Source organism: Poromitra crassiceps (genome assembly GCF_964638095.1).
Source record: "Poromitra crassiceps genome assembly, chromosome: 12".
NCBI lineage: Eukaryota > Metazoa > Chordata > Actinopteri > Beryciformes > Melamphaidae > Poromitra > Poromitra crassiceps.
Window position 1 is genome coordinate 23,861,750 of NC_139632.1, and position 11,774 is coordinate 23,873,523.

The window sequence follows — 11,774 nt, forward strand, 5'->3', positions numbered from 1 at the left end:
ATGAAAGGAGGGCGTCAGAATAGAAATCCCCTCATGGGGAAACGCTCTGGAGCCATGACGTTGGTGGTGGCAGGGGAGGAGGTGGGGCAAAATGACCGGAACACGGGAACGACAGTGACTGCAGAGGAGAACATATCGGTAAGAAACCAACCCACATAATAAAACACAGCACTTCAAATACTCTCAACCGCTTTAGATTATTGGTTCAGTGGCAAAGCTAAGGAAGGAGATGGCTCGATCCCATTGGCTATTGATAGCGTGGGAGAGCGTGGATAACTGTGATTGGATAGGAAGGGGTGGGTGTGGAGAGCTGAATGAATAGGCAGGAATGTGAATGGACGGGGTGTGGCTAAATAGTCTACATGATTGAAATTAGTCTGAGACTACACTTAAAGCAGTGTGTTATAGTGTTATAGCAACAGCAGAAATATGAAGGTGCAAGGCCATGGTACATTATGAGAAGTGCAGTTACCTTGGTATTCAATTTGGGTTTTTTTCTTTTCTTTTCCCCTTTTTAGGTTTAATTTGACAAACAAAACAAAAATACCAAAACATAAACATTACAGCACAATCAGATGTTCAAGTACAGAAGTATAGCCATAAAAGAGGATCGTCAATATTGACCCTTGACAGAGATCCTTGCAAAATAAGAAAAAACAGATGTACAAAACATGTAAACATAGACAGTTCTCCTCACTAAGTCATTTCGGTTCAATTTTGGGTTTCTTAGAAGCTCCTGGCTCCAGCATCTAAAGGACTATGCCTCTCGGTGATGCATATCTGCATCCAGCTCTCCATCCTCACAGATCTCCTCAAAGGGCTGAGGTGGGAGGCCTTCAGAAGACGGATGATCTCTGGCCTGGTGTTGCAGTGGTGTGTCTGCTCTGCCTTGCCAGGAGGAGAAGTTATTAATGTTTCTTGTAAGACGCGATGAGGGAAAAGGGACAGAGACGGCTCTGCTGATGCTGCCTTTAGTCGGCCGCTGTGATGGGATAGCCAAATTACTGACCATCGCTGCACTTTTCAAAGGCATGGTTCCTCATCTGAACACAGAGATAATGATGACTCCTCCAGCCTTGCAGTGGTGCTCTCTCCATCTTTCAAAGCCCGGGTGTAAACCCACCAGATTGATCAGCTGTTTTTTTCCTGCATACTCTGTGTGGAACTTTTGTGCCATTGTGGCAAAGCTTTTTAGCCTTTCAGTTCATCTGCTCTCTGTGGTATTAGATAAGCAGTAACTAGAATGAAATGAATCTCTGTCTACATGTGTCAGATATTCTATTATGAGGATGTGTAAACATGAATAACCTGATTAAACAGCCCCCTCCCTGGGAATGAACTTGAGCAACTCCTTACCAATTTTTACTTGTCTTCTTTCATTTATCTGATTACCTTCTTTTATTTTGATGACCTGCCTTCTGCAGACAGACATGATACTGATTCCACAGTAGTTAATGGAGGTTCATTTGCATTTTGTCATATAAGGGCCATATTGACTCTGGTCATTTAAACAGCCTTGACCCCCTTCATGGCACATCATTTTAACACGCTTAAATCAGGACATTTTCAATTTCCTAAGCTGCCTCATAAATAGTCTGGTTCGATGCAGCCCGTCAGAGGGCTGGATTATAGGAATTGTTTATGTGTTTTTAACCCCTTGCAGCCTCTCCTCTCTACCAGAGAGCCAGCTGTAGGAGAGAGAGTTGGAGGAACCAAGCGCTTCAGGACTAGTAGAGATCTGCACTGCATCACTTTTGATTCCAAATAACAAATGAAGCCTTTTGCGAGCCAGTGCCATCTGTCTTCCAGTTGGTGCAGGGATTGCATGGCTCCATTCCCCCCCTATCCTGCAGGAGCGGGATGGCCAAACCCTTATTGCACTTGTTCAGTCTAATTTCCCTCTGAGACAGAAATCCAGATGTAGGCACATTCCTTGTTTAGTCTCATAAACATTTCACTTGACCATTTGCCCGCTTGTTGTGAACATGTCCACATTCAGAGGAATGCTGACGCGATGAAAATGTGGCAGGATAATGAGCTAGGTTGTGAGCCAGAAGCGGAGAGGATGGGACAATTACAGTCAGCCAATCAGAGATGGGGCCATCGTGTCTCTGGTACTTTATTGTGGAAGTACACATATTCCGATCACAGAAGACTCCAATTCTCTTTTAATTGCCTCAGTGACCCCTGTCTTGCCTCCTCTCTCTCCTCGTCTCTCCACTCGCTGTATGGCACATTGGCACATCTCCAGGAATCACTTAACAACGATGAGGGAATAACCATATTATCCACTACACCGGTGTCCTACAAGCCACCTTCAATATCCGTCGTTTATACCACCCTGCAGCCATATACAGTAAACTGCCAACAGTACAATCAGGGTTAATAGAGAGGCCTATGTTCCAGGAAAAGAGACATGGTATTATCCGGTATATTTTTGTCACTGTAATCCATATCAAATTGCTAAAGAAGCAGACAATCTACTATCATATATATTATGAACGTTAAAGCAATATCTGCCAGTATTACCACATCCTTGGTACAGTAGGCTGATGTTAATTTGACCGGGGCTTACAACTGTGAGATCTTCACCTGAACCAGAGGCTGTTAAATCCCTACTTTCTCTCCAGTTGAAAAATGGAACCATCACACGACCTGAGCAGAAAGGTTACATGGGAACAGAAGAAATGATGAAACAAGTTCCTGTGTGCTCTGGGGTGTAAAGCTCCAGCTGACTAGCCTATATTGATGGGGCAGCCTCCCTTTCCTCTGCACCCCCTGCCCGCTGCTGCAGCCATGATGGAATGGCTTCATGGTGTTAGAATGGAATTGGTGCCAGCTTCATGTTGACTTGCTTACTGCTTACTGCTTACTGTAAGCAGTAAGGTATACAGACATTTTTATGACACATTCACGTCACGTCACTTCACCTTTTCTTTTACGTTTCTTCAAACTAATGCAAAACATAGGAAAGGTGCAAAGTGGAGAGAAGCTGTGAGGATTTACAGTAGGAGTAGGTAGTGCTACAATACATTTGTAATATTTGTAATAGTAGGCATCATGTATGGTGTACTGTGTTGCTGCTGAACACAAGACCTATTATCTTTCACATTGTAACTCAATTCATCTTTGATACAAATGTTTTGTTTTCTCAAAAATAGTTGTGACGATTAGATTTGTGGATAGCCAGCTACATTGCAATTTAAATTGGCAAAATTACTAAAAAAAACACATATGACTATTTAGGGTTAGAGTTAGTCCCTACATCCCAAAAAGTTCTATTTGGCATCTTTAAAGGGATAGTTCACATTTTTTAAAGTCTAGCCCTATTTGCTAGTACTTACCAATGATGATGTTGATTGGTGGAGTTCTTTCTCAGTACAATCCATGCTGTTCCTCATAGTAACAAGTTGTACAAAAACTAATGCAAGGTCAATGGGGTCACACTCCTGTATGTACAAGCTGACTGAAGGTCAATGAAATTTACTTTCTGTGTAATGTCGATGACATTTCAGTGAGCTTCAGTCAGCTTGTACATACAGGAGCATGACCCCATCGACCTCGCATTCGTTTTTCCCAACTTTTCAGAGCTATCATGAGGAACAGCATGGATTGTGCTGAGAAAGAGCTCTACCAATCAACATCATCCTTGGTAAGTAGCAAGGGCTCGACTTCAAAAACCGTGAACTATCTCTTTAAGCACCTGCATCGTTCCTCATTGAGTTGAAAAGTAATTTTGCACATATAAGTTATAGGGAAAATCGTTTACATTCCCTCAGTCCCAGTTTCCCTTTAAGGAATCAAAATTAATCAGCTCAAATCAGCACCATCACATTTCAGTGATTCATAGACATTACTTTTGTAATTATCCTGTAGTGTAGGCTATTACATTTAGTAATTCAGCTGGAGCCGGTGGTTACTGTAGTAGTCCTGAGCCCCCTGACATTAGAGCCCAGTTAACTGTCTCTCTAAATGTATCAGAAATAATAGTAATTTAGTGTTAAGTGCTTTCCAAGTCAATATCTGTGATGGCTACACAATAAAAACTAAACAGCCAAACTAAGAATTCCTCAAACAATTTCAAACTGATTTGCAGAATAACATTCTTTCCTTTCATCACAATGAGCAAAAATTAGCTCCAATGTATCCAAGACTATCACTTGTCACAAAGAAAGAAAGAAAGAAAGAAAGAAAGAAAGAAAGAAAGATTAACTTCACATGTTAGAAACGTGCTTAGTTGCTTGGCCTGTGGTTCAGGTGCTTTGTGTGATTACAGAGACTCCCAGTGTTCATGTGGAGTACTGCATACAGTTTGCATGTGCCACATGCTCATCAGACAAAGGTATGGGGATTAATGCTGCATAATCTATCCTTTCATTCAGCATGTTTTGAATGTGGTCCGCCGCATATATTATATATATATCATATATTTTTGATTTAATTTCAAGATATATTCATTGACGAATAAATATCCAAACTATCCAACTATAACTATCCAAATATAATGGCAGTGGTTCTCAAAGTTTTTCATGTCAAGGACCCCTAAACTGACACATATTAGACCCCCATTTAAGAAGATTTTGTCCCACGGTCCCTCCCCATCTGTTAAGATTTTAGCTTTTGCAATGCCCCTCCCTCTCTCCTGGCCCAGTCTTGCAGGAGCCTGGTGTTGGGGTCCTTAGGCTGATTGGGTGCACCTGGGCGCGGCGCACTCATTGGGCTTATAGAAGAGCTTCTATAACAATAACAAAAGCTCAGAGAAAAGGGCTATGACTACTGCTGAGAGAAAGCAAGTTCCATGGGCCAGAAAAGCTGCTGAGGCCGCTCCAGCTAAGAAACCCAAGACTGATGCTGAGCAAAAGCAGCAGCGACTTGCCCAAGATTGTCGGTGACATGCTGGATCTCGGGCTGCGCGCGCTCCACATGTTGAGACTGAGGAACAAGAGTGCGCTGAGTGATGTCACTCCAGCACTCCATGATGTGATCAGGGATGAGCAATTGTGATGTCAGCTCATCAGTGATGCAAAGTTGAGCAATTGTGTGCTGCGGATGCCAATAGAGCAGGCGAGGCCACGCAGCGGGCGAGCTGCAGGGCAGGCGAGGCTGATGTTGTTTGTTCGTTTGTCTGTTTCAAGTTCTGTGTTCGGCCACAGCTATGCCGTTTTACGTGCAATTGGGCTGAAACCTTCAGGGTGTGTGGGTGCCCTGACTGAGCCCGATTTTTTAATTAGGCTAATTAGCTAATGATGTGATGTCATCAGTGATGTCATCAGTGATGATATCATCACACAGAAAGGCCCTTTTTGACGACCCCACCCGGGCGGTGGGCACTCGAGGACATGCGGACGGGCACACACTCCTTCAGAGCTCACAGCGTCCCAGGTGGGAATCGAACCCAGGGCCTTCTAGATGTGAGGCGACAGCGCTACCACTGCGCCACCATGCCCCCCAACATAAACATTCTAATTTGGCCCTCGCCTTACTTCCTGTTGCAGTATTTGCCAATACAATAACTGACATTGACACGAAATAAACTTGAGTCCAAACTGTTCCCTAGCAACAGAATTCCGGTGAAACTGTCTATTAAAAACACCGGCCTGATCCTTTAAGATGAAGTGACTGCACCTTCTCACTGTGCAGCATGACACAAAGGACTGAAACAAAATGTAAAACTCTATCTCAGGCTTGTAGCTATGCCAACAGAATAATAAACATTCCCCAGCACCATGGGAGCAATGCATACGGATTAGATAATGCATAATTTACAATGCCCTATTGCAGAATGAGATGCCAAGGTTTTGACTACCTGCTATATTATGCCAGTTTTGATTTATGGTTTATGAATATGATTTAGGGGTTATAAATGAGATTGCACTGTCTCTTGGCCTCCATCAACACAGCTAGCAACAATGATTATTCGTTTTCAAATCGCTTTCACTACCACTATGCATCCCTACATAGTTAGACTTTTTCTAAACCGAATAGCACAGCATGTTTCACGTTGCCCGTTTCACATACAAATTTCTAGGGTGGAGACTCTGTAGAGGATGTGCCAGGGGCGCACTTTTTTGATGTGTCACCAAATTGATCTGTTTAGCGTCGCAGGCTCAAGTTTCTCTGGATCAAGCTGATTTCTTGTGATCAGTGACGTCACTATGTCTGTGTGAGCAATTGTGATGTGGGAAAAAGTGAACAGTGAGCACACTCCAAAAAATATATACAGTATATAACTTCGGTGCAGTCTGGGAGTAGGAGCTTACCGTACAGATGAGTGTCTGCCATGGGTGCTGCCGGTGGTGAAGAAGGTGGAGCATCTGATCGTGGAGGATGGCAGCCTGAACCACGAGTACCTGCCCATCCTCGGCCTGCCAGAGTTCAGATCCGCCTCCTCCAAGGTTGCCCTGGGAGACGACAGCGCCGCCATCAAGGAGAACAGGGTGGGAGGAGTCCAATGTCTGGGTGGGACAGGTGCATTGAGGATTGGGGCAGAGTTCCTGCGGCGCTGGTACAACGGTGTCAACAACACGGCCACGCCCGTCCATGTCTCAGCACCCACCTGGGAGAACCACAATGCTGTGTTTGCCGACGCTGGCTTCAAAGACATCCGGCCCTACCACTACTGGGATGCTGACAAGAGGGGCCTGGACCTCAGCGGCCTCCTGGATGACCTGGAGAAAGCTCCAGAACATTCCATCTTCTTCCTCCATGCCTGTGCTCACAATCCCACCGGCACCGACCCCACCCAGGAGGAGTGGAAGCAGATAGCGGAGATCATGAAGAGGAGGAACTTGTTTGTGTTCTTTGACACAGCCTACCAAGGCTTCGCCTCTGGCAGTCTGGATAAAGATGCCTGGGCCATCCGCTACTTTGTCTCTGAGGACTTTGAGCTCTTCGTAGCCCAGTCCTTCTCCAAGAACTTTGGCCTTTACAATGAGAGAGTGGGTAACCTGGCAGTGGTTGCCCAGGACAACAAAAACCTGAGCTGCATTCTGTCCCAGATGGAGAAGATTGTGAGAGCGACCTGGTCCAACCCGCCGTCCCAGGGCGCACGCATCGTCAGCAAGACCCTCAACTGCCCCGAGCTCTTCGCTGAATGGAAGGATAATGTTAAGACCATGGCTGACCGCGTTCTGTTGATGAGGGACCAGCTGAAGGCGAAGCTGCAGGCTCTTGGCACCCCGGGGACCTGGGAACACATCACCCAGCAGATCGGCATGTTCAGCTTCACTGGCCTCAACCCCAAGCAGGTGGAGTACATGATCAAAGAGAAGCACGTGTACTTGATGGCCAGCGGTCGCATCAACATGTGCGGCCTGACCTCCAAGAACATCGACTACGTGGCCCAGTCCATTCACGACGCCGTCACCAAGGTCCAGTAGAGGCCTGCTTCCTGTCTGCAACAGGAAGTCTCATGTCATGTGTGTGACCCCCCACCCCCCGCTCTTGTCTGTGTGTTGATAATGCACTGCATCCTCTCCTCTGATTGGTTAAACTGCAGTAGTGATTACAGTTGTTTCTCGGTTCGTTTGGCTGCTTTACTAAAGCACTACCTAACTTAGATGCTAGGTGGCAGCTACAGAAGTGGCTTTCTGTTGTATGAATGGTTTATTCCTTTTTTGGGGAGGTGCAATGATTTTAGAAGACAGATACATTTTACACACACAGCCGGTTCTCTCTGTAAGCAGTGCTCAAAGTACATAAGATATAGAAGATCGATTCTGTAAAAATATCATATCCAGGTTCTCTTTAATTTCTAGATCTTTGTCCCATCTGTCATAATATGAAAGCTTCTTGTCAAATCATTTCTGGTCACAAAATTTCTCCACCTTTTTTGCTTTTTCCAACTTGGACATCAACAGTTTTAAATTGTTTGTTTTACCCACTAATTTATAGCACTTGGAAGGTTTTAAATTTAGTTAATGCTCTACTGAACAAATGTCATTGCAGCTGGTTTAGTGTAAAATAGATTAAATCATTGTTGAGGTCACATTTTTTACCACAACTATTGCTTGTCTTTAGCTTCACGATGGAGAGGATTCGTTCTCAAGGAACGGCACGCACAGCCGAGGCTAGATTGAGCACTCAAGGCTCGCGGTTTCACTTTGTTTACCAAAATGCTGCTCGGCTGATCCCTCATATACATCTAATTGTGATGTTGAGATCTTTTGTTGCCCGAGTTGCACCGGTCCTACCTCTGCATGGAAGGATTTATGACATCACTGATGATTTGACAATTTCTGTGACATCATCACTGTCTGTCATAAATCACTGATGACCAGTGATCACTCGAGCACTCGATGATGATCTCATTAGTGATGTCACTCGAGCAATTGTGATGTCATCGATGATGTGTTATAAATCATCCAAGCAGAGGTAAGCCACTTCCAGACCACAAGAGGACGGAAGACCTGGACCAGGTTATCGTTTGGTCCTGCCGCACATGCGGAAGACCGCAGAAGGGGCACAGGCACGCAAAGCGTGCAGCACACTAAGTGCATGAGTTGACATGAGTTTGGACACAAAATGTGTGCCCATGGCTCCAGTCTCCACCACAGAAATGAGCGTGTGAAGCGCGCAGAACTTCTAGTTTCAACAACAAAAGCGCCAACACAAGGTACTGCAGCAGTACATTGGAAACCCAGCAGTAAAATGGTCGAATTAAATCAGTAACAACTGTAAGAAGGACTGGTAGTTTGTCCGCACTCAGTGAGTGACAGTCCAGCACATTGAGTGAGCAACTCGAGCAACAATCTGTGTGACTTTATCAGTGATGTCACTCGAGCCAATTGTGATGTCATCGGTGATGTCATATATCCTTCCTGCTGGAATGCTATAAATAGGAGCTGTATGAAGCAGAAAAGACTAGAAAAAAACAATGCCACCAGTACGTAAAGCTAAAGTGATCAGACGCGCCAAGAAGGCCGTGAAGCCGAAGAAGGCCGGCCCCAGCATCATCGGTAAGCTGATTCTTAAACTTGTGCATACCTCTGAGCTGATTCTTAAAGTTGTGCGTGCCTCCAGGGAGCGGAGCGGCATGACCCTGGCCGCCATGAAGAAGAGCATGGCTGCCAGAGGCTATGACGTTGTGAAGAATAATGCCTCCATCAAGATTGCCATCAAGAAGCTGGTGGAAAAGGGCACTCTGCTCCAGGTTAAGGGGACCGGGTTCTCCGGCTCCTTCAAAGTCGCAAAGGTCAAGAAGCCGGCTGCCAAGAAAGCCGCTTCGAAAGCTAGGAAGCCCGCTGCCAAGAAACCTGCCAAGAGGCCAAAGAAGAAGGCTGCAGCTAAAAGGCGGGTAGCCGCCAAGAAATCCATCAAGAAAGTCAAGAAGCCCACGCAGAGGCCAATAAATCAAAAAAGAGCCCTAAGAAGGCGACGAAGAGTCCCAAGAAGGCGATGAAGAAGCCCGCTTGCTCTACTGATGATGATTAAAACGCACATTGCAATCTAAGTAGTTTGTATCCTACTGCTATATTTGGAGAGCTATGTACACTCCATGAGTGCGTGTGGAGTTCCAAGGCACACCGTTGCCCTGATCACCTCCACTTCAGGGATCTGGAATGAATCTGGTGCGGGGGGAAGGAAACACTATGCCCATGGGGGGGAGGTGGGGGCAATGTCTTTGACATCATCAGTGTCTGTCATAAATCACTGATGATATCACAATTGCACGAGTGAGATCACGGATGACAGTCTTTGGAGAGTTGTGTGTCCGCTCCAAAATTTGCTGAAACTTCAGGGGTCGAATGAATCTGATGACAGAAAAAACAAGAGAAAAAAAACACCCAGGGGGGGCCGCTACAGCGATATTTTACATTGACCAATCATAGCTCACGCTGCTATCAAAGTTGTGCATACCTCAGCTGATTCTTAAAGTTGTGCGTGCCTCCAAGGAGCGGAGCGGCATGTCTCTGGCCGCCAGAGGCTATGATGTTGGGAAGAATAATGCCTCATGTCTGCATCAAGCTTGCCATCAAGAAGCTGGTGGAAAAGGGCACTCTGCTCCAGGTTAAGGGGACTGGGATCTCCGGCTCCTTCAAAGTCACAAAGGTTGAAAAGGTCAAGAAGCCGGCTGCCAAGAAAGCCGCTCCGAATGCCAGGAAACCTCCTGCCAAGAAACCTGCCAAGAGGCAGAAGAAGAAGGCTGCAGCTAAAAAGGGGGCAGCCACCAAGAAAGTCAAGAAGCCCACGAACCGGCCAAAAAAATAAAAAAAGAGCACTAAGATGGTGACCAAGAGTCCCAAGAAGGCATTGAAGAAGCCCACTGCTGCCAAGAAAGCATGAGCAAATAAGCCTCTGGCTCTACTGATGATGGTTAAAATGCACATTGCAATGTAAGAACGCTGTAGTAGTTTCATATACCCTACTTGCTAATTGGATAGCTGTGTACACCATGTGTGCGTCCGGAGTTCCTAGGCACATCATTGCCCCGATCGCCTCCACTTCAGGGATCTGGATTGGAATGAATCTGGTGCGGGGGGGAAAGAACAGAAAAAATAGGCCCATGGGGGGGAGCTACAGCATTGTGCCACAATGTCTATGACATCATCACTGTCTATCATAAATCACCGTTTACATCCTAATTGCTCGAGTGACATCATTGATGACAGCCTTTGGCTCACGTGTCCTATGCTCACGTGTCCTATGCGAGGCATGCTAGAAATGAACGTGCAAAGCATGCAATATTTCTAGTCATAATATTATTATTTATATAGCACTTTTCTAAAAGTCGCTTAACACTATAACATTGAGACAATAGAGACAGTGGACAAACAGACAGAAGGATGGATGGGGCGGGGGGGGGGGGGTCGCGAAGAGAAGGTGATGGAGAAGAGATCGGTCTTGAGGCGGGATTGAAAAACTGAGGGACTGAGTCTCTGATGTCTTGAGGGAGGGAGTCCCAGAGCCTGTGAACTGCCCTGGAGAAGACTGTCCCCAAAGCTGCGGAGGTTGGACTTGGGGGATCTGAGGAACATAGACCTCTTACATAGACCAATCACAGTGGTGACTGATGATAGCATACCCACTGATGATGTCATACACCGTGATGATGTCACTGATGACATGCTGCGTTCATTTATAACATGGTCACAAATTGTCACTTGCTACTAGCAAAAATCTAATAAAATTCCATGTTAAAGGAGAATTATTTCCACCTTTATTAATATGCTTTATAACTCACCCTGAAAGGGGATTTTTTAAATCGATCCGCTACAATGCCATAACGCACCGAGCAGCGGCCTGGAACAGAGGAAGTAGGGTCATGTGTAATGTGTGCATTTACATCCTGTAAATAGCTTATGTTTTGGCAATCCATGTGGCAATCCATGTGGTGGAAAGGTTTTCTTGCATGCACTGGGGGTGAGGGGGTGCCGCTGTGTTCCGGCCTGGCCTTCTCTCCCACGCCTTATGTGTGTGGGGTGGGGGCCGGGATGGGGGGCATCGGTGCTTGCCATCACTGGTCGAGGGCTGCCGGTAGGTTAGAATAGCTTAGGTTAGGCGATAGATTAGCTACAGCCTAACTATAGGCTGTAGACCTGTTATAGTGTTCAGGCTAAAATCAGACTAGAGCAGAATAGGACAGGCCAGACTAGGCTGTAGATTAGCTAGATTCCCTGTGTCCTAGTTAGTTCTGGGTTAATGTCTAGAGTAGTCAGATTATTCTCCCCCCTCTCTTTCTCTTCCCCCCTTCCCCTGCTTTCTCTTCTCCCCCCCTCTCTTTCTCTTCCCCCCTTCCCCTGCTCCTTCCCCACCTCCCACTTCCTGTTCTCTCC

General features: G+C 45.9%; 1 protein-coding gene and 1 pseudogene across 2 annotated transcripts; both read left to right on the forward strand.

Moving 5' to 3' along the window:
- On the forward strand, positions 1–7,379 carry LOC310786100 (aspartate aminotransferase, cytoplasmic pseudogene; annotated as a pseudogene). The gene is made up of 3 exons: positions 1–138; positions 731–873; positions 6,242–7,379. The product of its transcript is annotated as an aspartate aminotransferase, cytoplasmic pseudogene (transcript).
- Positions 7,380–8,875: 1,496 nt separating this feature from the next.
- On the forward strand, positions 8,876–10,209 carry LOC310786101 (histone H1.3-like; the record flags this gene model as incomplete). The annotated part of the gene is given in 3 exon segments (XM_083647282.1): positions 8,876–9,332; positions 9,335–9,393; positions 10,060–10,209. Coding segments are annotated over 3 exon segments (666 nt in total).
- Positions 10,210–11,774: the final 1,565 nt, after the last annotated feature.